The sequence below is a fragment of the Thalassophryne amazonica genome, chromosome 1 (assembly GCF_902500255.1).
Source record: "Thalassophryne amazonica chromosome 1, fThaAma1.1, whole genome shotgun sequence".
Taxonomy (NCBI): Eukaryota; Metazoa; Chordata; class Actinopteri; order Batrachoidiformes; family Batrachoididae; genus Thalassophryne; species Thalassophryne amazonica.
The window spans coordinates 158,121,958-158,146,568 of NC_047103.1; the positions used below are offsets into that span (position 1 = coordinate 158,121,958).

At 41.0% G+C, this 24,611-nt stretch overlaps 2 protein-coding genes and 1 long non-coding RNA gene across 11 annotated transcripts in view; 1 reads left to right on the forward strand and 2 right to left on the reverse strand.

Annotated features, from left to right (window-relative positions):
• Positions 1–1,486, reverse strand: part of LOC117516393 (ras-related protein Rap-2a-like) — a 50,842-nt gene extending 49,356 nt beyond the window's left edge. Inside the window, exon 1 of the mRNA XM_034177372.1 lies at positions 1,476–1,486. The gene's annotated coding sequence lies outside the window, so the exon portion shown is untranslated. The remainder of the gene's footprint in view (positions 1–1,475) is intronic.
• LOC117516408 lies at positions 441–9,374 on the forward strand. The gene is made up of 3 exons (XR_004562396.1): positions 441–539; positions 1,562–1,595; positions 9,364–9,374. It is a non-coding gene; the product is annotated as an uncharacterized LOC117516408 (long non-coding RNA).
• A 1,780-nt stretch (positions 9,375–11,154) lies between these two features.
• LOC117516344 (muscleblind-like protein 2a) overlaps positions 11,155–24,611 on the reverse strand; it is a 200,057-nt gene continuing 186,600 nt past the window's right edge. For 5 of the 9 annotated variants that reach the window (XM_034177312.1, XM_034177319.1, XM_034177305.1 and 2 more), the window contains 2 exons: positions 20,724–20,759; positions 11,155–12,382 (listed from right to left, as the gene is read on the reverse strand). In XM_034177312.1, the coding sequence (XP_034033203.1) occupies positions 12,258–12,382; positions 20,724–20,759 (161 nt within the window). In that variant the 3' untranslated portion in view covers positions 11,155–12,257. Of the gene's footprint in view, positions 12,383–19,609; positions 19,705–20,723; positions 20,760–24,611 lie in introns of all 9 variants that reach the window. The other 4 variants (XM_034177349.1, XM_034177326.1, XM_034177356.1 and 1 more) reach the window with 4 other exon arrangements.

Consider the following 24,611-nt stretch of genomic DNA (forward strand, 5'->3'; position numbering starts at 1 on the left):
AAAACAAGATGAGTCAAAAGATCTGTAAGAACGAGTGCTGACGTTTGCTGAGTAAAGTTCCTGTATTTGTGTTTGAAGACGTATGGCTGCGTAGTGCACAAGCGGTACAGATGACGCCCCTGCTGCAGATGGAGAGGCTTATTCAACAACGAGAAAGTGGAAAATAAACTTAGAAATGCAGAACAAAACCAGGACGTAGTGCAACACAACACAACTACTATTTGCAAATGTAGGAGCTCTGAAGAAGTACTAGTGTGGCGCAGTTCACAAGAAACAGGATTGAGTGCCAGCAACTTGTTCAGGTAGCCTCTCTGGTCTGGCCCGCATGCACGGGTGGATGCGGAGGGGCTCAGCTGCAGGTTATTGCAGTTCGCTATTAAAAAGCAGTACTTATTTAGAGCTCCGGGGACTGATGAAAGAAAGCTTTAAAAGGAGCAAACCTGATTGGCTGGTGCTGTTGCTGCGTAGGGGACACTTGTGGCAGGAGTTGTTGCTGCAGAGACAGTAGCAGGCGTAGCACTGTACATCATTGGGACTTTGTTTTGAGGGTGGGAAAGGGGAGGTGGGGGTAGGGTGGGAGGGGAGAGGGAAGGAGGTGGCAGCAATGGACAGGTCGGTGTAGCATTATGGTAATCATGGCAACAGTTGTAGCGTGTGCATTTGGACAGTGTTGGTTGTTGTTTTTGTTGTTGGTGGTGGCGGATGTTACAGAGAGCCAGCAAGCCATCGTTAGGGTAACACCGGCAGATGGCATGCAACCATTCACAATGCAAAGCCAAGGAAGACAGAAAGAAAGAAAAAGAGAGCATGGGAGAAAAAAAACAAAAACAAAAACAAGAGGAGAGAAGCTGATTACAATCACAGGTACGGAAATTTGTATGGAAAATCAGTTTGCTGCTTTTCCCAGAGAATTCGAAGCACACAACACACCAGATACAATGAAGTGATGCAATTTGAGGCAATAGGGACTGAAATTCATGTGATGTTTAGTTTTTTAATTAAATTTACCTTGCTAAAAATGCCAGAAACACACCTTCATGATATTTACTAACCCTGGAACTAATATTACCATTAATTAGGGTGCTGAATAGACGAGTGATGTGCTCATATTCCCATTGCCTTTAGACAGAAAGGCAATGGGAATATATGGTTCAAATTATTTCTCTGGGAAACTGATTTAAATTTCCTGATCAACACAGCACAGCAAACAGGCAAAAGCTAACCTACATGTTAAGAACAGATATTTTGGAGTACAGTTTGCAATATCTAAACATCATTTTAATCTTTAGCAAGAAAGTCAGAAACAAGAAGGTGCATCAGCTCTTCCAGGTGATACAAAATGGTCACTTGACATACATGTGTTTCATATCGCAGCTATCACAAGGGGAAAACTGGTTTTCCTTTTTAGTCGCCAACACACGATGCAGTGAAGCGACGACCTTTTGTCTCACCTGCAAGGGCTGCGGATATTAGACATTCATCCCACTCCAACCCCCAACCCCGACAGCCGCCTACATCAAAGTGTGTGAGAGAGAGCAAGGGAAGGTCAGCACCTACCAAGACTGCTAGCAGGAGTCATGCACAAGACTGACCCTGTTGTAGTCATGCAGAGATAGAGAGACAGACAGAGAGAGAAAGAGAGAAAGAAATGGGTTAATTGATAAGGAGGAGAACAACAAGGTTATACACAAGCCAAAAAAAGCAGTTACGTGTTGTGACTGTTACAGCAGTGCTGTCACCCATTTATAAATGCAATACAGCAAGCATAGGAAATTATTATTTTTAAGCAGCTTCAGCTCAATAAAAGTAAACTGAGAGATAAGGTCTGAAAAAAAAAACACCAGATGCACTGGGTGTGCGTGGTGGTGGTTTTCATTTCAATTACCTTTCAAAAAGTATCTAAAGTTGCACGTCAAAAACTGCATTGTGAAGAACGGAAAAAACATATATAACTAACACCAGAGTATAAGTATTTTTCTGTATGTGTAACTCAGTTTGTAACACATCGTTTTTGCTGTGGGCGAGTTTAACAACAGTCAAGAATTCAGTGTTGCACATGTGCACACCATAGCCTGTGCTGTTACTTAACGTATGGACTTTTAATTTCCCAAAATAAGCAAGATGGGCAAACACACACGCACTGGACAACATATCTGATGTTTTTTGATGCAGTTTGGACAAAAGAAATCCTCAGATGGACACAGCTTGCTAACCCACAGCAACATAGAGAAGTAAACACTGGATTTATGCAGGAAGTCCTCAGCTTGTGATGTGCACTCTAAAGACTGTTACATTCCAAATATAAGCAAGCTGGACAAACATATTTGCGATGGACAACATATGATGTGATTTGATGTGCCAGCAGTCTAGACAGCAGAAATCATCAGATGGACACAGGTAGGTGGACCACAATGTTGGCAACACTACAATAAAAAGTCAGAAAGTTGATTTTAAAAATATATTTTTATTAGCTCTTTATTTTGGCATTTTTGTGCTTTGCTGTTGTGCACTTCTATTAGTGGGATTTACTCTTTTACTACTGTGTGCTTGTTTCCAGAGTGGAAGGTTCCTGGTTCAAGGCTACCCCTGTCCATACACCATGTAATGTGGAGTTGCACCAGGAAGGGTGTAAAATGTGCCAAATCAACATGCAGATCCACCTTGGCTCTGCTGTGGCGACCCGGAGTAAAAACAAGGGACAAGCCAAAGGGACTTACTATTCATTTACTACTGGAGTTTATTTGTTCTGTACTTTGATTCCTGTGAAAGCCCTACATAAATAGTTAGCTCACTCACTCATCTTCAACCGCTTATCCGGGATCAGGTCACGGGGTATATAAATAGTTATGATTGTTAAAATGGTACATGGACTAAATAACACTGGTACACGGATTAAATAACACTTTCATGCTCAAAGCTTTATAGTAATGCATGACATTCACCCATTCACACTAATGTCAAAGTGCTGCCATGCAAGGCACTCAACTGCACAACAGAAGCAACTTGGAGATAAAGGACCGTGCTCAAGGGTCCTTAATTTTCTGTGCTGAAGGGGTCAATCAAGGATCCTCCAGTCACAAGCATCGTGCAACAAAGCATCACTATGCACATACTAAGTGGAGATTAACACAGAGAAAAACTAAAGGGGAAAGGGCCCCTGACACTTGCACGACATTGATCCGCGCACTTGCACGCAAATCGTCATGACGATCACACCCGCTGTGTTCCCAGCCCGGAACGCCGTGCTTTGTCCCACTGGCTGCCTTGTGTTGTGCGCTGGACGCTGCGTATATAAAATAATTATTTCGTAGCGGATTAATCATTTTCTCTTCAAGTTGGCTGTTGAAAACGGCTCTCATCGCTTCCGGACTGTTTCATCTGCAGCTTTTCTTTCTCTCTCTTTCCTGCGCTTCATGAGGTGGAGATTGCAATTGGAACTGTATAAAAGGTGATAATTTGTCATGTTTATATTGTAATAGCTTGGTAAAACAGTTCCATGTTCATTTCTTCTTGTGAACAGTTGTAAAATTATTTTTTTGATAGATTTAACATCTCATATAATTGATCAGATGAGCTGGGCTGTGATGCGGTTGCGCTTGCACAATCACTCGCACTCACACGCAGTGTTTTTTGAATTGTTTGTGCAATGTTCACGTGAAATTCACATAATTAATGCGTGACGGAGATTTTTAACATTTCAAAATTTTCTTTGCGCACTTGCATGAAGCCGCGCACAGTTTATAACGGCTTGCGAGGAGTTTACTCTCCTGCAAGGCAGAGTGCGTGGAAGTGCGCGGATCAAAGGCATGCAAGTGTGAGGGCACCTTAATACAGCACTAGAACAACGATGCTCAGTCTTCCACTGGTCAGGCAGTGCTGGAATATCAGTTTTTCAAGTTACTATGTCAACTCTTTTCAGAGAACATTCTAATAGGAGAAATAGTAAATTAACATTCACATAAGGTGTCTCCGACTGTGTAACATAACTGCTTTTTTGTCTATGTGGAATTAAATTCCCCACCCATCTGGACGCCTGGAGGTTAATACAAAAGATGACTGCATTTGCAAGCACATCTTTGACCCTGGGCTACACCCCACACCAGATACGGTGAGAACGGCAGCTGAATGGTGGAGGCAGAGGAGCTGTGAGGCGATATGCAGCACAGAGGACAACAAAGATCAGGTAGAATGAAGCGTAAGGGACAAGAGTCTCCTCTTAATCATATTAGCTACAGTTAATTCATTTAACAGCGGGCCTGAGGGGGCTGAAGCTACTATTGGTTTGTACATGAGGAATAATCACGAGTGAGTGTTTTGTTTGGTGGAAGAGAACCCCAAAAAATTGGAACAAAATTTCTTTTTAAACTAGACTACAGTTTTCAAAAAGATAAACACTTATGCTGAAACTCTTCTTGCTTGTTTTCCATCAAATTAGAGCATAAATAACACTAAAATTGCTCTTGTGCTGGACATAAGCCAGCTGCTTTTGTCCTGTTCAGAATGGCTGGACCAGTGATTCCCAAACTGAAGGGCAGACTCCCCTCATCAGGTTTTAAACAATGGGTGAAATAAAAGTCAAATAAGTTGGGAACTACAAAAAACTCAAGACTCAGGTTGGCCAGACTGATCCAGACAGAAAGGTAAAAGCAAAGGATGTTCGACAGATGTCTGACAGAGAAGACAGTGTGATGTTTCATTAAATAACAAACAGGACAAAACCTCTCTTAAATTGGGTCCGTGCGGGGGCGTTAGTGAGCAAGGTATGGAGTAAGACGTCTTTTTTAGAGCTCCTGCAGAATTTATCACATTTTCGTACCAAAACAGTTATTTTGGCATCAAGACCAGTCTTAAAGCTCACTGAAGACAACGTAGGTTAATGTAAATGCTCAAAATCGAGTTTGAATTGCAGAAAAGCTCCAAAAATATAAATACAGCAACAGTGCTAGTGCTCCACAGCCTACAAGAAGCACAAGGCAGCGCACACCTGACAGTTAATCTCAGCCCTCCCCAGAGTGAAAGTCCAGGTATTTTATCCTCCTGAAATCTCTAGAGTCAAAAAGGAATTCAAAAGTGCACTGGCAGGAGATTTTGACACCCTGAAATCTGAATGGCAATCAGTGTGGTCTGAAATTAAAAACAACATCAATCAATCAATCAATCAATTTTTTTTATATAGCGCCAAATCACAACAAACAGTTGCCCCAAGGCGCTTTATATTGTAAGGCAAGGCCATACAATAATTATGTAAAACCCCAACGGTCAAAACGACCCCCTGTGAGCAAGCACTTGGCTACAGTGGGAAGGAAAAACTCCCTTTTAACAGGAAGAAACCTCCAGCAGAACCAGGCTCAGGGAGGGGCAGTCTTCTGCTGGGACTGGTTGGGGCTGAGGGAGAGAACCAGGAAAAAGACATGCTGTGGAGGGGGAGCAGAGATCGATCACTAATGATTAAATGCAGAGTGTGCATACAGAGCAAAAAGAGAAAGAAACAGGTGCATCATGGGAACCCCCCAGCAGTCTACGTCTATAGCAGCATAACTAAGGGATGGTTCAGGGTCACCTGATCCAGCCCTAACTATAAGCTTTAGCAAAAAGGAAAGTTTTAAGCCTAATCTTAAAAGTAGAGGGGTGTCTGTCTCCCTGATCTGAATTGGGAGCTGGTTCCACAGGAGAGGAGCCTGAAAGCTGAAGGCTCTGCCTCCCATTCTACTCTTACAAACCCTAGGAACTACAAGTAAGCCTGCAGTCTGAGAGCGAAGCGCTCTATTGGGGTGATATGGTACTACGAGGTCCCTAAGATAAGATGGGACCTGATTATTCAAAACCTTATAAGTAAGAAGAAGAATTTTAAATTCTATTCTAGAATTAACAGGAAGCCAATGAAGAGAGGCCAATATAGGTGAGATATGCTCTCTCCTTCTAGTCCCCGTCAGTACTCTAGCTGCAGCATTTTGAATTAACTGAAGGCTTTTTAGGGAACTTTTAGGACAACCTGATAATAATGAATTACAATAGTCCAGCCTAGAGGAATAAATGCATGAATTAGTTTTTCAGCATCACTCTGAGACAAGACCTTTCTGATTTTAGAGATATTGCGTAAATGCAAAAAAGCAGTCCTACATATTTGTTTAATATGCGCTTTGAATGACATATCCTGATCAAAAATGACTCCAAGATTTCTCACAGTATTACTAGAGGTCAGGGTAATGCCATCCAGAGTAAGGATCTGGTTAGACACCATGTTTCTAAGATTTGTGGGGCCAAGTACAATAACTTCAGTTTTATCTGAGTTTAAAAGCAGGAAATTAGAGGTCCATGTCTTTATGTCTGTAAGACAATCCTGCAGTTTAGCTAATTGGTGTGTCCTCTGGCTTCATGGATAGATAAAGCTGGGTATCATCTGCGTAACAATGAAAATTTAAGCAATACCGTCTAATAATACTGCCTAAGGGAAGCATATATAAAGTGAATAAAATTGGTCCTAGCACAGAACCTTGTGGAACTCCATAATTAACTTTAGTCTGTGAAGAAGATTCCCCATTTACATGAACAAATTGTAATCTATTAGACAAATATGATTCAAACCACCGCAGCGCAGTGCCTTTAATACCTATGGCATGCTCTAATCTCTGTAATAAAATTTTATGGTCAACAGTATCAAAAGCAGCACTGAGGTCTAACAGAACAAGCACAGAGATGAGTCCACTGTCCAAGGCCATAAGAAGATCATTTGTAACCTTCACTAATGCTGTTTCTGTACTATGATGAATTCTAAAACCTGACTGAAACTCTTCAAATAGACCATTCCTCTGCAGATGATCAGTTAGCTGTTTTACAACTACCCTTTCAAGAATTTTTGAGAGAAAAGGAAGGTTGGAGATTGGCCTATAATTAGCTAAGATAGCTGGGTCAAGTGATGGCTTTTTAAGTAATGGTTTAATTACTGCCACCTTAAAAGCCTGTGGTACATAACCAACTAACAAAGATAGATTGATCATTTAAGATCGAAGCATTAAATAATGGTAGGGCTTCCTTGAGCAGCCTGGTAGGAATGGGGTCTAATAAACATGTTGATGGTTTGGATGAAGTAACTAATGAAAATAACTCAGACAGAACAATCGGAGAGAAAGAGTCTAACCAAATACCGGCATCACTGAAAGCAGCCAAAGATAACGATACGTCTTTGGGATGGTTATGAGTAATTTTTTCTCTAATAGTTAAAATTTTGTTAGCAAAGAAAGTCATGAAGTCATTACTAGTTAAAGTTAATGGAATACTCAGCTCAATAGAGCTCTGACTCTTTGTCAGCCTGGCTACAGTGCTGAAAAGAAACCTGGGGTTGTTCTTATTTTCTTCAATTAGATGAGTAGAAAGATGTCCTAGCTTTACGGAGGGCTTTTTTATAGAGCAACAGACTCTTTTTCCAGGCTAAGTGAAGATCTTCTAAATTAGTGAGACGCCATTTCCTCTCCAACTTACGGGTTATCTGCTTTAAGCTACGAGTTTGTGAGTTATACCACGGAGTCAGACACTTCTGATTTAAAGCTCTCTTTTTCAGAGGAGCTACAGCATCCAAAGTTGTCTTCAATGAGGATGTAAAACTATTGACGGCTATTGATTGGCTGCAATTAAATCCAAAGTTGACCACATTGTGGTAGATATCCAGGACGTGAAAGGTGGATTATCAACATGGTTTGATGAAGCACCTGAGTTACAAAAGACAGTAACCAGTCTTCAAAGCCAAGTGACAACTTTAAAAGGCCGATGCGAGGGCATGGAGGGGAGAATGAGACATGGCAATAACCATATTACAGGCCTTGAAGAGCAGCCAGACTCAAGCTCCCCTACAGCAGTCACCAAAGTTCTGAAAGAAGTCCTGCAGATTTACCGGGAAATAAAAATAAACCGGTCACACCGCGCCTTCACGCCCAGGAAATCAGGAGGCCAAGAGAAGCTGTGGGTGACCATTGCAAAACTACATTATGATGGAGACACCATGGAGATCCTGAGGAGAGCCCCAGACAGAGCCCCCCTCACATATAACGGGAGCCGCATCGCCATATTCCCCGACTACACAACCAGTGTTGCCAAAGCCAGAGCCGCATTCACCAATGTGCGAAAGGTGTTACTGAGAACAACAAGGAGTCCGATACAGACTCTAGCCAGCCAAATTTCGGATTTTGTACAAGGGTGAAGTCAAGGACTTTTGGACCCCAAAAAGGCAAAGGAGTTCATTCAAAAGACAGTCGTTCCAGCGACCGAGACTGAAGGTTGAGTATGTTCTCACCTGTGTGGACAACAGTAAGAATCAAGAAAAGCAACCTGTGTTTCCATATTACTGATTCTTTTTTTCTTTTTTTATTACTCTTTTCTGGCAGAATCTCTCTTGGTGCGCTAAAGGAGGCGAGCTGAGCCCCAAACACCTTAAGGTGCCTTGACACTTGTACGCACACTTGTCCACTTGTATGCGCACTGGTACACAATCTGCTATACCAGAGAGTAAAATCATTGTAAACTCATTGTAAATTAATATATAATAATACACAATGTATATAATAACATTGTATTATTATATTCTGGCTTAACTATTGCCAAAATATAGCTGCTGTAGGCGCTAAACCTACATTGTCACCGGATATGTCACTGGATAATTTTTTCACGAAGTCACAGAGAAGAGCAAAGAAAGGCAGCAAGAGTGCAGCTAACACAGAGCTAACTAGCCAAGATGGCAAGACTGAGCTACAACTAGCTAATGACAAGGAGGTGCTCGAGGCTAACACAGAGCTGGAAATAGCCGAATCCCAAGGCACAGGGGATGATATGGTGGAACGAGTGACTCGAAACACATAGAGAAGTTATTGGACACTAAACTCACTAATGTCTTGAAACCGGTCACAGAGATGTCTGAGAAACTAGATAAAATTATGGACCGAGTAGGGACTGTGGAGCAATGAGTGTTTGACCTGGAAGACACAGCGGCAGTTAATTCACCAAGACGCCTCAGTGGAGCTGGAGCTCAAAAAAGCCATGGAAAAGCTTGAGAGCTTTGAAAATCAGAGGAGACGAGTAAATGTTACAATCATGAGTCTGAAGGAGAATACAGAAGGGAGGGATCCTTTTGCTTTTTTCGAGAAATGGATTCCCGAAGTCTTGAACATGGACACACATGGAGAACAGATCAGAGTGGAGCGCGCTCATCGCTTGGGTCCTCCATTAGAATCCAGCGGGAAACCGAGACCTAGAGCAGTCCTGGCGAGGCTTCACAACTACACAGATAGACAGAGGATCCTATGAGCAGCGAGGAATGGAGGCAGTGTGACGCACAATGGCCAAGAGTCGATCTTTCAGGACTTCTCGGCTGAGGTGGTAAAGAAAAGAAAAGAATCAGCAAATGCACGTAGAAAGCTCCGTCAAGCGGGGATCAAATATGCTTTTCTCTATCCAGCTGTGATTAAGATCCTTCCCCCAAAGGGTAAGCCTATTTACCTCCCTACACTGAAGGATGTTTCTGACTATGTCAAAACACTGCCTGCCAAACAGTGACTCTCCCCCCCCCCCCCCCCCCCCTTTTTTTTTTCTCAGATAAAAAGCTCTGTAGGAATACAGATTTGTTTTAGGTAAATTTCATTTAAAAACTAGCTGTAGTAGTGTGCTTAGCTATGACATTTATATAAGTCATATGCCGAGTAAATATAATCATATTACCTTGATCTTGGTATTTTATTTTATAATGTGTACAGTGTTATTTACATTTTCACAATTTATATCATCCAGATGGGGAGACCTGGCACAATATTTCTTGAGCCCTTTTTTAAAATTTCTACTTTATCTTTTATTATGGGAATCACTGACCCTCAGGCTGTACAAGTATAGCTAGAGATGATTAGTTTTTTGAGTTACGTCAGGTTTTGTGTAGCTTTGTTAGTTAGTAAAATCCAAGCTGTAGTTTGTTCTATTTTAGCTTGGACTTGTTCTTTTTGTTGTTTTGTGGTCCATGAACTTATTCAGACAACTACAGATCTTTTTTATTCTTTTTCTGTTTTAACCTGCTAAAGAGTATGCAACATGATATAAAGCTAAAATGTTCAAGTTTTGTACATGGAATATAAAAGGTTCGAACAGTGCAATAAAGAGGAAATCTGTTCTAAATTGTCTTAAAAAGGAAAACGTTCAGATTGTGTTTCATCAGGAAAGTCACTTGAATGATTATGACACAAAAAATTTCTCAGGGAATGGATAGGGCAGGTTTACTTCTCCTCATATTCTACCACAGAGAGGATAATATTAATGCACAACATGGTACCATTTAGGGCCATTGATAGTTATAAGGACACTGAGGGTCAAATGGTTTTGGCAAAAGGATTATTATGGAGAACCGTGTTACTGGGAAATGTTACGCGCCCATGTTTACGATGAAGATTTTTTTACCTTTGCCACCTCCCATAATCAAATATTACATACAAACCGTAATTCATGTGACAACAATCGATGTGACCAAAACCCCCAAAAAATGTGAACCTGTTCCAAAGGTATGATTGTGGATTGTCAATGTTAATCAAGCACCATGAAATTACTTCAACATTTAAAAAATAATAAAAAGGGAAATAAAATTTAGTATTATGAGCTAAAACACAATATTCCTAAAATGCATTGCAAAAACTAGAGAAATAATATAAAGTGTTAAAAAGTTGCTTAAAAAATGATTGTGCGGGAGGTGAAAGGTGGGCATTCAAACATATCTCGATAGTGGACACAATGCAAACTTTAAATAACTTTGAATACACTTCTAGAACCATGTATATAAACTCTCAAAATAAGAGACACTTTACATACATCACATTTTACAATACATTTTTCTCAAGATTTTCTCACACACGTTCCTCATGTAAACTACTCAAAGCATTATAAGAAAATGACATTACACCATGAAAGTCACCAAACATTCTACAGAGCTATTGTGATTTGTCGTTTCTGTGTTTCTTTTTGTTTGGATAAATTCACTTGTGACATTAATTAACAGTTACAACTGTCGGAGGAGTCGAGTTCACGAGTAGTGAAATGTGATGTCTTTCCCAAAAGTCCTTGTAGCTTTGTGCAGCCACTGTGCTGCTTCTGCGACTTCTACGAATGCACGTGTTGTCGATGAGGGGTTTTACTTTAGGCACTTCTACAGATTTCTACAATGGAACAGGATTATCGGTGATAGTAGGGTTGGACAGGACAACCGACGGTCACAGATAGCCCTCCAATTCAAAGTTCAAGTCATCTTTTGAGCATTGTCAAATGCACCTTTGCGTTTTTTGTTTTTATTTAGTCGTAGCACTTGAATCCCCATTCCAACATGCTGGATGTTGTCAACAGCTGCTAGACCTCACTTCAAGTCCCAGTCTGCCGGCAGACCTTCAGTCTCCAGGTGCATACTTGAACATACACATGCACACACACACACAAGGCCTTCAGGCTTCATTAAGCCCTTGGTAAAGACCCAGGCCTTTAGGCTTTTCGATAAATGGCCACAATCTGTTCTCGCCTGTCCTGAAGACATGCAAAAATCCTGCACAATCTATCCCACTGCTCCTCTGAACCCAAACAAAGTCTGAGTGATGCAGGGGGGCGGGACATATTTGTGTTGTGAGCCACTTGAGCTATGGAAAAGAAAGCAACAACAACAAAAACTTAGCAGGATAAAATGCTGCTCTGCTTTCTAGCAGGTTTGATTCTGTTGACTTCTTCAGCTTTGGTGAGAGGATTCCTGGTGGGGGTTTCAAAGGTTGGACTTGTGTCATGGCGTCTTGGCAGCGTCTGGGGCAGCAGCTGAGGGTTGTGATCCAAACGGTCCCATCTTGTCTGTCCTTGGGACATTCAACTTTGTAAAAAGAAAAGCAAAGACGGCGTGGGGGCTGGGGCGCCCTACTCTATTTCCCTGTCCCCTGAGAGCGCCGAGTGCGTTGGTAGGGTTCTGCACAGCGTTTTTCTTCCTGTTTTCTGTCTATCTAAGCACTATATTCCTCATATAGTGCAAATCAAATATCTTTTCTCTTTCCCAGGGATGAAAAAGCAGAGAGAGATGGAATCACCAGTACTTTGGGATGATGATTATTAAAATGACCTCTATAGTGTCTCGGTTATGCATGTAGATAAGTATATTTTTGACTTTTCAATGTTAATAGTTTTTATAGCAATACATATGTTTGTTTTTTTGTGTGTGTGTTACACTGGCACTGCAGTTCTTACGGTTAAATTGTGATGTTACACTCTTAGCATGCATGTTGCTGGACCTCTATGGGAGAGGAAAGGTAGTATTTACAGAGGGGCTGTTTGGGGTTTCCTAGTGCAGCTTCGTGACACTCCATTGCCTTCCTGACGCTTACTTCAGGATGATCTGGGGGAGGAAAAAAGCAAGAGTACAGACATAAGATAAAGAGACAAAAACTGACTTCGCCTGTTAAAAAGAGAGAAAAAATCATTTTCATTGACAAGCACACCCTCAAAGTCAGAAGTGTATGCAACATAAATCATGGAATATACATTATGGAATCTGGTTCTGGATGCTCTTACGATACTGAAATTTAAACTACTTAAAAATAGGGCTGGGTCAAATAATATTTGCCTTTTTTTCTCTGCTTATACCCATTTTCAGACATAATCTCCCTGTTACACCTGATTTGTGTCACACATGATAATGAGGATTTTACCATCCTGCATCCTTAAAACAAATATAAATTAATATTCTTAGGCTTTAAAAACACTGAAAAAAGGAAACACGAATCAATTCAATTCAATTACGGTCAATGAAAGAATACACTAGAGTTTCAATTTTTAAAATGGTCCAATCATATTGAAAAGCAGACCACATTATTTGTCTGATTGTCAGGATTACAAAAAAGTATCATTTGGACTATTAATGTCTGAGTTATAGGGTAAAAAATATCAAAATAGTAAAAAAGGCCCAGTTTCAGGGGTTAAAAAAATAAAGTTGCTACAGTTTTGCTAAAAGGTGATGTAAATTATTGGCTAAGCTAAGAGGATTAAAAAACAGAATAGTTTTTGAGTGTTTAGAATGATTGTCTTCAAAGTAATGGGCAAAACCAGGCTAACATCCACTGGATTCTATAACCTATGACATGTTACCACATAACATTCTAACTAATCACAACACATGATGCAAACTATTCCTTTTTAAAAATCCTATTAACTCAAACAGCAAGGTGCATCACTTTACGAAAATTGGAGAAACTTTAACGTTTGACCCCTGTACAAACGGACATTGGTCTTTGTCACTACATTTGTTGTTTTTACATCCAAAACAATCAGCCAGATAGTCCAAACGACACTCCGTTGGAATCATTATGATCAGACAATGTGGTATACTTTTCAATAGGATTGGATCACTTTAAATTTTGATCCCCCTTTTATTGACCCTTACCTGACTATTGTTACTATTCTGGAATGTTGTCAAATGTTTATGTAGGCTGTTTTCTACTAAGACCAGACTATAAGTGTTGGTTAATCACCTTAGGTAGTACTGAAAACCTGCTTGACCCATGGAGTACTGAGGTATATTCACGAGTATAATAAAATTTAATACACCCATCATTAAGCTCTTGTCTATAGTTAGGGGAAAAACACAGTTCTTAGAGAAATATAGAAAAATATTTTCTTACAATCAGTACCAATAAACTGGAGGATCCACAGCACATAGAAAACTGCTGCAAAGTGCAGGACTTGTTGTAATACAGTGTGAAGGAAACAATTCTGCATCCAGATCCAAAACAATCCGTATCGTGGACTGACTAATGTGCTACGCTTTGAGTTGGTTTGCATCTGTGTATGGCTGAAAACGTCCTCAAAACTTAAGAAGTCTGATATTTTTTTCAACTTAGGCCCCTTTTTAGATCTTTTGGCGGTCATCTTTTCACTCAGGAGAAACATTAATTTAATCAATGTGTTGTTGATTTAGGATGCAAAATACCACCGCAGGCTAATGGGGCTAATTAATGTATTGGAGAAGATAGTAACAAACACAGAGTAAGCCGCTTCTTGTTGCTACTGAAGAGGCAAAAAGTCATTAGAATACAGCCAGACACTTACCTTAGGCAAGCCGTCCTCCCCTGGCACTGCTGTCTACTGAGGCATTACAAGTTGACTGCTGAGGAGGGGCTTGGTCTTACAGAACAAACTCCTCCTTGGCAATCAACCTGTAGTGCCTCTGAGGACAGCAGTGCCAGGTGGCAGTTAAGACACTAAGGTAAGCAGCTAAATGCAGAATCCATTTTCTTAAAAATTGTATTTACATTTAATGAGGTACAACCATATACTTCTAATGTTCTGTGGTGACAAGAATGAGTTTTTATTGCCCCGCCCAGTAACATTATTAACCGGTTAGCCTGCAGCGACATTTACATCCTAAATCAATAACATTCCAGTGAAATAAATGTTTGTCCTGACTGAGGGAAACAACCCCAAAACATCTAAAATGGAGCCTAGGTTGGAATAGGTCAAACCTAGTAGTTCATACAGCAGTTGCTTTCCATTTTAATTGTGTGCTGTTGAACCACACAGACAACCAATAACTGTTTTTTGTGTTGGACCACACATCATTCAAGAACTATCACATAATGGCTGCAGCTTTCTGATATTCTTCCAACAAATGCATTGTGTAAAGTCTAATAGTGTTGAAAATATCAACAAATGTGATATGAATGTGAGCAAGGCTGTTTTCTCCAATCATGCAGCTGATTATATGTGACCTATTTCCAATATGTGGTGATCGGTTCCCACAAAACCCAGTAGCTGCATCTAGCAACATAATCTTTAAGCCTAATTCACCCTAAGATTACAGTGATTTTCCACTCAAAAGGAAGAGCAAATAGGTTGAGACTATCGCAGTAAATGTTTATTTAGCAAAATGAATGTAATTTTGAATGAAAAGGAGCAGTTTGGAAGAACAAGTCTTATATTTTATGTAATTTTCATTGATTTGCAATATTGCTGCAAGAGGAACAGGCTGTTTTATTGGGAAATATCATTTGACCCAGGCGTGGTCATTCCTGCATGGATTTTCTCTTCAGACTAATCTACCACATGACAGAAAACGTAGAAGGAAGAAGGAAGAAGAAGAGCTGCTGGCTGCCGTCATCATGTCGCCACTGCCAGCAAGCGAATACAGAACAAAGCAGCGTGTTGCCTGATTAATAGAGAGCCAGCTAATGACAGAAGCCGCTGGTGACATCACATATCAGAGAAGGTCATTGCAGTTGGCGTGCATGTGATGTGCACAAGCCGAGATCACACAGCAGTGCAAGAAACGGAAAAATATCATTTGCCTGGTTGTGGCTGTGGGTACCAGGTGGGTGGAATCTGTCACAATAGATGCTCCTCGCACCGGCCCTGGTACCCACAGGTGGGTAAAAACAAATGTCAAGAGTTATTAGCAGGTCCCGTGTGTCTCAAATGTGGTGTAGCAGCAGCATGTAACACTTTACACACCAGCAAAATCAGCACAGAAACAGTTGACAAAAGAAAAGATTTTTTTTTTTTAATGGTAAGATGCCTGCAGAGCCCCAAAAGAGACAAGACCAAAAGTATTTTCCCCCTGGGTTTATGATAGTGTGCACCAAATACTATCTAGTCCACAATACACAACAAATGTACAAATAAGTAGAGAAAATTGGAAAAACTTGAGAAAATTCTGCACCCAGCATACACCATAGCATTTTTTTTTTTTTTACATTCCTAGTGTGAAGCAGGGAGCATGTATCTAGTGCCTAATAGAGATGCTATTAATGGATGTGTTGATTGGACACTGAGCTGCTTGGGTTGGTGAGATTCCCAGTCATCGAGGCAGTGACTGACGTTCATGCCTGGAAAGAGCATATGGAGTCATGAAGTCCCTGGATCGAGGGGTTTGGTGATGCTATACCTTTGATGGAGAAGGTAGGTACAAGTATTTAAGTGTCCAGGTTGCTTCCTGTCTTACTGTTTGGTTGTGAGTTTTGGAAGCTAACCAGCAACCTAAAGCAACGACTGAATGTCTTTTGGTACAAGGCCTCTTTAGAGGATTCTTGGGTACCGCTGAAATGACTTTGTGTGAAAAGAGCAGTTGTGGAGACAACAGAAAAGGTGTACCATTTGCATCGTGAAGGAATGTGAGCTACATTTGATCTATGTGGACACGATCCAGAGCGCAGCTGCCTCAGTGTTGACAAACCCATAACATCTGAGTACAAAATATCTTTCTAATTCACACTAGAGTGCTTCTGGTGCACACAAGTGCACACAAAGCACCTCTTGTAGAGCACATAAAAAATGAGCTTTGCTCATGTCCCTTTAGGGGCTTTGCAGATGGTAGATGAAGATGATGAGAATGTTCTGAATATGAACAAGATCTGATTCAAACTTGTGGAGGGTGGAAAGGTTGCAGCATCTTTGCAGATTAAAATCAGTCAAATTGTGTGTTAATAACAACAAGTTAAGGTTAGTGTAGAGTGCTCGGCATGGGGAGGTGAAAGGGAGCTAAAAAACATCAGTGCTATTTTAAATGACTTATTTTCATCAATGTTTTGTCTTACAGTAAAATCTCTGTTTAGATGGACAGGCTGCAATCAATAAAGCACGGGCAGCAAACACATTTAGACAGTAGGGGGCGCTACAGATCAGTTCTGGAAAGAGCAGTGACAGTGATGTTAGCAGAGAGGCCAGCACTGTTAGCACGTGTTAATATCAGCTGGGACAGGAAGCATGTGACTGGTTATTGTTTTAATGTCAGTATGGCAGGTCAGAGGTCACCTAATTGATCAGACTGAAATCTGTAAAATGACTGTAACACTACAACACTCTGTGTGTGTATGAATTTATATTTGTCACTTTAGCTACTGGAGTTAAAATTTCAGTCAAAATAACCCGTCCAGGCTGTGCAATAATTATGAAGCTGCTTATGGCTGATGCTAACTAGCTGCTATTTCTTCCAAATGGCTTCACAACCGTGTGTTTATTCTCCAAATCATGCAGTGGACGTAACTGGACTCAACAGTCCATATCCACTGGATGCAGTACAGTACCCAATAAAAGACATTAACTGAATCCTAGCTGGAATGGATGGGATGGGCAAGACAGACGGCGAGGGGTGACGTCAGTGTTTCTCCAGCTTCTTGTCCCACATGCATTTTTAAAGAGCAGCTCTGCTTCCTGCTGCTACCGCTGCTGCATGCCAATTACAGGAGAGGTGACTCACGCTGCCGGCCTACAACGAGCAATACGCGCGACATGCTCAGATCCATGGGTAATATTAAAAAGGGAGCTCTGAGACAAGGTTAATATTATATACATTATTTTCATTCCAAATATCACACACTGGCTTCTGTTCTCATTGTTTCTCACTTCAGGAAGGATAAGATGTTTAGGAAGAATAAAAAAATGCCTGAACAGAAGTTCCAGTGCCTTAAGATTAAAGATGTAGTGTCTTGATTTTTTTTTTTTTTTTTTTTTTTTACAATTTACATCATGAGAAGGATTGTCATCATGACTGTCATCATCCTTACTATCATTTAGATACTTAGCATTTAAATGAAGGATTCACAAGCTTAGCAGGACAAAAATTTGCCCTGTCTGGAAACACTTAGGACAACACGTCATGACACATTGTCTGTGGCAACGTCATAGATGACGTGTGGGGCTTTTCTGACCCTAGAACAACAAACCTGGTCAGGGCCAGTATAATGAAGCCAAAGAAACTTGAAAGTATGGAAAAATGGCTTTAAACTGAAGCAGAAAAAACGGACAGACACATCTAGTAAACACACATGACCAGAGATCACAGGGGACGAAATCGGATGTATTTCCCATAAACGGTTTGCTGGATACATATGTGTTGGAAAGGTAAGAAAGCTCTCACACAGATCTGCTGCATGAACTGTCAATACTATCATTAGTTATAGTTACAATGTTTTCACGTTATTTGCCAGAATGAGTCAGTGTGGAGACTAATGTTTATCGTGCATTTATTATACTCTATATATGTACTTTTCCTTGACGGAAGTTGGAAATGCTTCCATGGAATGCAACTTGAACTTGGAACTTTGTGCATGTGCACAAGCCTCCTCATTCAGGCTGTCTGCAAGATCTCACCGAGTGAACCAACAATACAACAACCTAAATATAAGGTTGTTGTTAATATAAGTATTGACAACAACCTACAATTTAACTTAGTAGTTTGTCTTGAACCTGTTTATGTTTTATGATTCTTAAAACTTTATTTGATCTCTGTAATTGTTAGAATGGCCTAAGCAGTGGGTCACCCCCTCTGAGTTTGGTCTGCTTGAGGTTTCTTCCCCAAAAAGACCAGAGGGAGTTTTCCCTTACCACTGTTGCCTATGTTCTTGTTGGGGGGGGGGGGGCTTACCCATGTGAAGCACTTGGGACAACTTGTGTTGTTGATTTGGTGCTATATGAATAAATTGCATTGATATATGAGCATAGATTAATAATTTCAATGTGTTTTGTTTTACTTTAGTGTGAATTAAACATATTAACAAGAATTGAAATGTACTTTGAAGCTTAATGACATGTTATGTCAAGAAAGTGGACAAAACCACAAGAAATCTAAGGCCACAAAAAGAAAAAAGTGAGGTGCAAAAATTGATGCAAATTTACAATTTAGAGATCTAGTATTTTAATTATGCATTCACACATTTTAATATTTGATTTAAATATGTGCCAGCCTTGAATGCTTTGATATAATTTCTGGAGGGTCTCTTTCACATTGTGGCTACTGAAATAAATGAATGATTGTGTTTTCACCTGAGGAACACCTCTCCTCTGTACTTCTGTGTCCTGAAGGCACCTCCAAGAACAACTAGATGTAAATTATTACCAGCTGTGTGTGGCCACAGTGCCAGAGCTGTGCTGAAATTTCCAGGTTTAAAATGGGGCACACATGCGTCACTGGCATTCAAAGCTGGCCCCGCTTCTCTGGCTCCTGCTGACACGCAGCAACAGGAGCGCTGGCGATCACAGGCCATTTTTTAAAACGGCTTCTTTTGGACTTTTCCCCCTGCCTTTATTTCACAGCCTGCCAGTGCTTCCTTACCATATTTATTCCACAGCCCAGACTAGGCAAAAAAGAAAAGAAAACAACAACAAAAAAAAACAACAAAACAAAACACGCCCAAAACAAGATGAGTCAAAAGATCTGTAAGAACGAGTGCTGACGTTTGCTGAGTAAAGTTCCTGTATTTGTGTTTGAAGACGTATGGCTGCGTAGTGCACAAGCGGTACAGATGACGCCCCTGCTGCAGATGGAGAGGCTTATTCAACAACGAGAAAGTGGAAAATAAAACTTAGAACATGCAGAACAAAACCAGGACGTAGTGCAACACAACACAACTACTATTTGCAAATGTAGGAGCTCTGAAGAAGTACTAGTGTGGCGCAGTTCACAAGAAACAGGATTGAGTGCCAGCAACTTGTTCAGGTAGCCTCTCTGGTCTGGCCCGCATGCACGGGTGGATGCGGAGGGGCTCAGCTGCAGGTTATTGCAGTTCGCTATTAAAAAGCAGTACTTATTTAGAGCTCCGGGGACTGATGAAAGAAAGCTTTAAAAGGAGCAAACCTGATTGGCTGGTGCTGTTGCTGCGTAGGGGACACTTGTGGCAGGAGTTGTTGCTGCAGAGACAGTAGCAGGCGTAGCACTGTACATCATTGGGACTTGTTTTGAGGGTGGGAAAGGGGAGGGGGGGGGAGGGGGGGGGGGGAGAGGGAAGGAGGTGGCAGCAATGGACAGGTCGGTGTAGCATTATGGTAATCATGGCAACAGTTGTAGCGTGTGCATTTGGACAGTGTTGGTTGTTGTTTTTGTTGTTGGTGGTGGCGGATGTTACAGAGAGCCAGCAAGCCATCGTAGGGTAACACCGGCAGATGGCATGCAACCATTCACAATGCAAAGCCAAGGAAGACAGAAAGAAGAAAAAGAGAGCATGGGAGAAAAAAAACAAAAACAAAAACAAGAGGAGAGAAGCTGATTACAATCACAGGTACGGAAATTTGTATGGAAAATCAGTTTGCTGCTTTTCCCAGAGAATTCGAAGCACACAACACACCAGATACAATGAAGTGATGCAATTTGAGGCAATAGGGACTGAAATTCATGTGATGTTTAGTTTTTAATTAAATTTACCTTGCTAAAAATGCCAGAAACACACCTTCATGATATTTACTAACCCTGGAACTAATATTACCATTAATTAGGGTGCTGAATAGACGAGTGATGTGCTCATATTCCCATTGCCTTTAGACAGAAAGGCAATGGGAATATATGGTTCAAATTATTTCTCTGGGAAACTGATTTAAATTTCCTGATCAACACAGCACAGCAACAGGCAAAAGCTAACCTACATGTTAAGAACAGATATTTTGGAGTACAGTTTGCAATATCTAAACATCATTTTAATCTTTAGCAAGGAAAGTCAGAAACAAGAAGGTGCATCAGCTCTTCCAGGTGATACAAAATGGTCACTTGACATACATGTGTTTCATATCGCAGCTATCACAAGGGGAAAACTGGTTTTCCTTTTTAGTCGCCAACACACGATGCAGTGAAGCGACGACCTTTTGTCTCACCTGCAAGGGCTGCGGATATTAGACATTCATCCCACTCCAAACCCCCAACCCCGACAGCCGCCTACATCAAAGTGTGTGAGAGAGAGCAAGGGAAGGTCAGCACCTACCAAGACTGCTAGCAGGAGTCATGCACAAGACTGACCCTGTTGTAGTCATGCAGAGATAGAGAGACAGACAGAGAGAGAAAGAGAGAAAGAAATGGGTTAATTGATAAGGAGGAGAACAACAAGGTTATACACAAGCCAAAAAAAGCAGTTACGTGTTGTGACTGTTACAGCAGTGCTGTCACCCATTTATAAATGCAATACAGCAAGCATAGGAAATTATTATTTTTAAGCAGCTTCAGCTCAATAAAAGTAAACTGAGAGATAAGGTCTGAAAAAAAAAACACCAGATGCACTGGGTGTGCGTGGTGGTGGTTTCATTTCAATTACCTTTCAAAAAGTATCTAAAGTTGCACGTCAAAAACTGCATTGTGAAGAACGGAAAAAACATATATAACTAACACCAGAGTATAAGTATTTTCTGTATGTGTAACTCAGTTTGTAACACATCGTTTTTGCTGTGGGCGAGTTTAACAACAGTCAAGAATTCAGTGTTGCACATGTGCACACCATAGCCTGTGCTGTTACTTAACGTATGGACTTTTAATTTCCCAAAATAAGCAAGATGGGCAAACACACACGCACTGGACAACATATCTGATGTTTTTTGATGCAGTTTGGACAAAAGAAATCCTCAGATGGACACAGCTTGCTAACCCACAGCAACATAGAGAAGTAAACACTGGATTTATGCAGGAAGTCCTCAGCTTGTGATGTGCACTCTAAAGACTGTTACATTCCAAATATAAGCAAGCTGGACAAACATATTGCGATGGACAACATATGATGTGATTTGATGTGCCAGCAGTCTAGACAGCAGAAATCATCAGATGGACACAGGTAGGTGGACCACAATGTTGGCAACACTACAATAAAAAGTCAGAAAGTTGATTTTAAAAATATATTTTTATTAGCTCTTTATTTTGGCATTTTTGTGCTTTGCTGTTGTGCACTTCTATTAGTGGGATTTACTCTTTTACTACTGTGTGCTTGTTTCCAGAGTGGAAGGTTCCTGGTTCAAGGCTACCCCTGTCCATACACCATGTAATGTGGAGTTGCACCAGGAAGGGTGTAAAATGTGCCAAATCAACATGCAGATCCACCTTGGCTCTGCTGTGGCGACCCGGAGTAAAAACAAGGGACAAGCCAAAGGGACTTACTATTCATTTACTACTGGAGTTTATTTTGTTCTGTACTTTGATTCCTGTGAAAGCCCTACATAAATAGTTAGCTCACTCACTCATCTTCAACCGCTTATCCGGGATCAGGTCACGGGGTATATAAATAGTTATGATTGTTAAAATGGTACATGGACTAAATAACACTGGTACACGGATTAAATAACACTTTCATGCTCAAAGCTTTATAGTAATGCATGACATTCACCCATTCACACTAATGTCAAAGTGCTGCCATGCAAGGCACTCAACTGCACAACAGAAGCAACTTGGAGATAAAGGACCGTGCTCAAGGGTCCTTAATTTTCTGTGCTGAAGGGGTCAATCAAGGATCCTCCAGTCACAAGCATCGTGCAACAAAGCATCACTATGCACATACTAAGTGGAGATTAACACAGAGAAAAACTAAAGGGGGAAAGGGCCCCTGACACTTGCACGACATTGATCCGCGCACTTGCACGCAAATCGTCATGACGATCACACCCGCTGTGTTCCCAGCCCGGAACGCCGTGCTTTGTCCCACTGGCTGCCTTGTGTTGTGCGCTGGACGCTGCGTATATAAAATAATTATTTCGTAGCGGATTAATCATTTTCTCTTCAAGTTGGCTGTTGAAAACGGCTCTCATCGCTTCCGGACTGTTTCATCTGCAGCTTTTCTTTCTCTCTCTTTCCTGCGCTTCATGAGGTGGAGATTGCAATTGGAACTGTCTAAAAGGTAACTATTTGTAATGTTTATATTGTAATAGCTTGGTAAAACAGTTGCATGTTCATACCTTCTTATGAGCAGCTGTAAAAGTATGTTTATGATAGATTTAACATCTCATTATAATTGATCAGATGAGCTGGGCTGTGATGCGGTGCGCTTGCACAATCACTCGCACTCACACGCAGTGTTTTTGAATTGTTTGTGCAATGTTCACGTGAAATTCACATAATTAATGCGTGACGGAGATTTTTAACATTTCAAAATTTTCTTTGCGCACTTGCATGAAGCCGCGCACAGTTTATAACGGCTTGCGAGGAGTTTACTCTCCTGCAAGGCAGAGTGCGTGGAAGTGCGCGGATCAAAGGCATGCAAGTGTGAGGGCACCTTAATACAGCACTAGAACAACGATGCTCAGTCTTCCACTGGTCAGGCAGTGCTGGAATATCAGTTTTTCAAGTTACTATGTCAACTCTTTTCAGAGAACATTCTAATAGGAGAAATAGTAAATTAACATTCACATAAGGTGTCTCCGACTGTGTAACATAACTGCTTTTTTGTCTATGTGGAATTAAATTCCCCACCCATCTGGACGCCTGGAGGTTAATACAAAAGATGACTGCATTTGCAAGCACATCTTTGACCCTGGGCTACACCCCACACACAGATACGGTGAGAACGGCAGCTGAATGGTGGAGGCAGAGGAGCTGTGAGGCGATATGCAGCACAGAGGACAACAAAGATCAGGTAGAATGAAGCGTAAGGGACAAGAGTCTCCTCTTAATCATATTAGCTACAGTTAATTCATTAACAGCGGGCCTGAGGGGGCTGAAGCTACTATTGGTTTGTACATGAGGAATAATCACGAGTGAGTGTTTTGTTTGGTGGAAGAGAACCCCAAAAAATTGGAACAAAATTTCTTTTTAAACTAGACTACAGTTTTCAAAAAGATAAACACTTATGCTGAAACTCTTCTTGCTTGTTTTCCATCAAATTAGAGCATAAATAACACTAAAATTGCTCTTGTGCTGGACATAAGCCAGCTGCTTTTGTCCTGTTCAGAATGGCTGGACCAGTGATTCCCAAACTGAAGGGCAGACTCCCCTCATCAGGTTTAAACAAATGGGTGAAATAAAAGTCAAATAAGTTTGGGAACTACAAAAAAACTCAAAGACTCAGGTTGGCCAGACTGATCCAGACAGAAAGGTAAAAGCAAAGGATGTTCGACAGATGTCTGACAGAGAAGACAAGTGTGATGTTCATTAAATAACAAACAGGACAAAACCTCTCTTAAATTGGGTCCGTGCGGGGGCGTTAGTGAGCAAGGTATGGAGTAAGACGTCTTTTTTAGAGCTCCTGCAGAATTTATCACATTTTCGTACCAAAACAGTTATTTTGGCATCAAGACCAGTCTTAAAGCTCACTGAAGACAACGTAGGTTAATGTAAATGCTCAAAATCGAGTTTGAATTGCAGAAAAGCTCCAAAAATATAAATACAGCAACAGTGCTAGTGCTCCACAGCCTACAAGAAGCACAAGGCAGCGCACACCTGACAGTTAATCTCAGCCCTCCCCAGAGTGAAAGTCCAGGTATTTTATCCTCCTGAAATCTCTAGAGTCAAAAAGGAATTCAAAAGTGCACTGGCAGGAGATTTTGACACCCTGAAATCTGAATGGCAATCAGTGTGGTCTGAAATTAAAAACAACATCAATCAATCAATCAATCAATTTTTTTATATAGCGCCAAATCACAACAAACAGTTGCCCCAAGGCGCTTTATATTGTAAGGCAAGGCCATACAATAATTATGTAAAACCCCAACGGTCAAAACGACCCCCTGTGAGCAAGCACTTGGCTACAGTGGGAAGGAAAAACTCCCTTTTAACAGGAAGAAACCTCCAGCAGAACCAGGCTCAGGGAGGGGCAGTCTTCTGCTGGGACTGGTTGGGGCTGAGGGAGAGAACCAGGAAAAAGACATGCTGTGGAGGGGAGCAGAGATCGATCACTAAT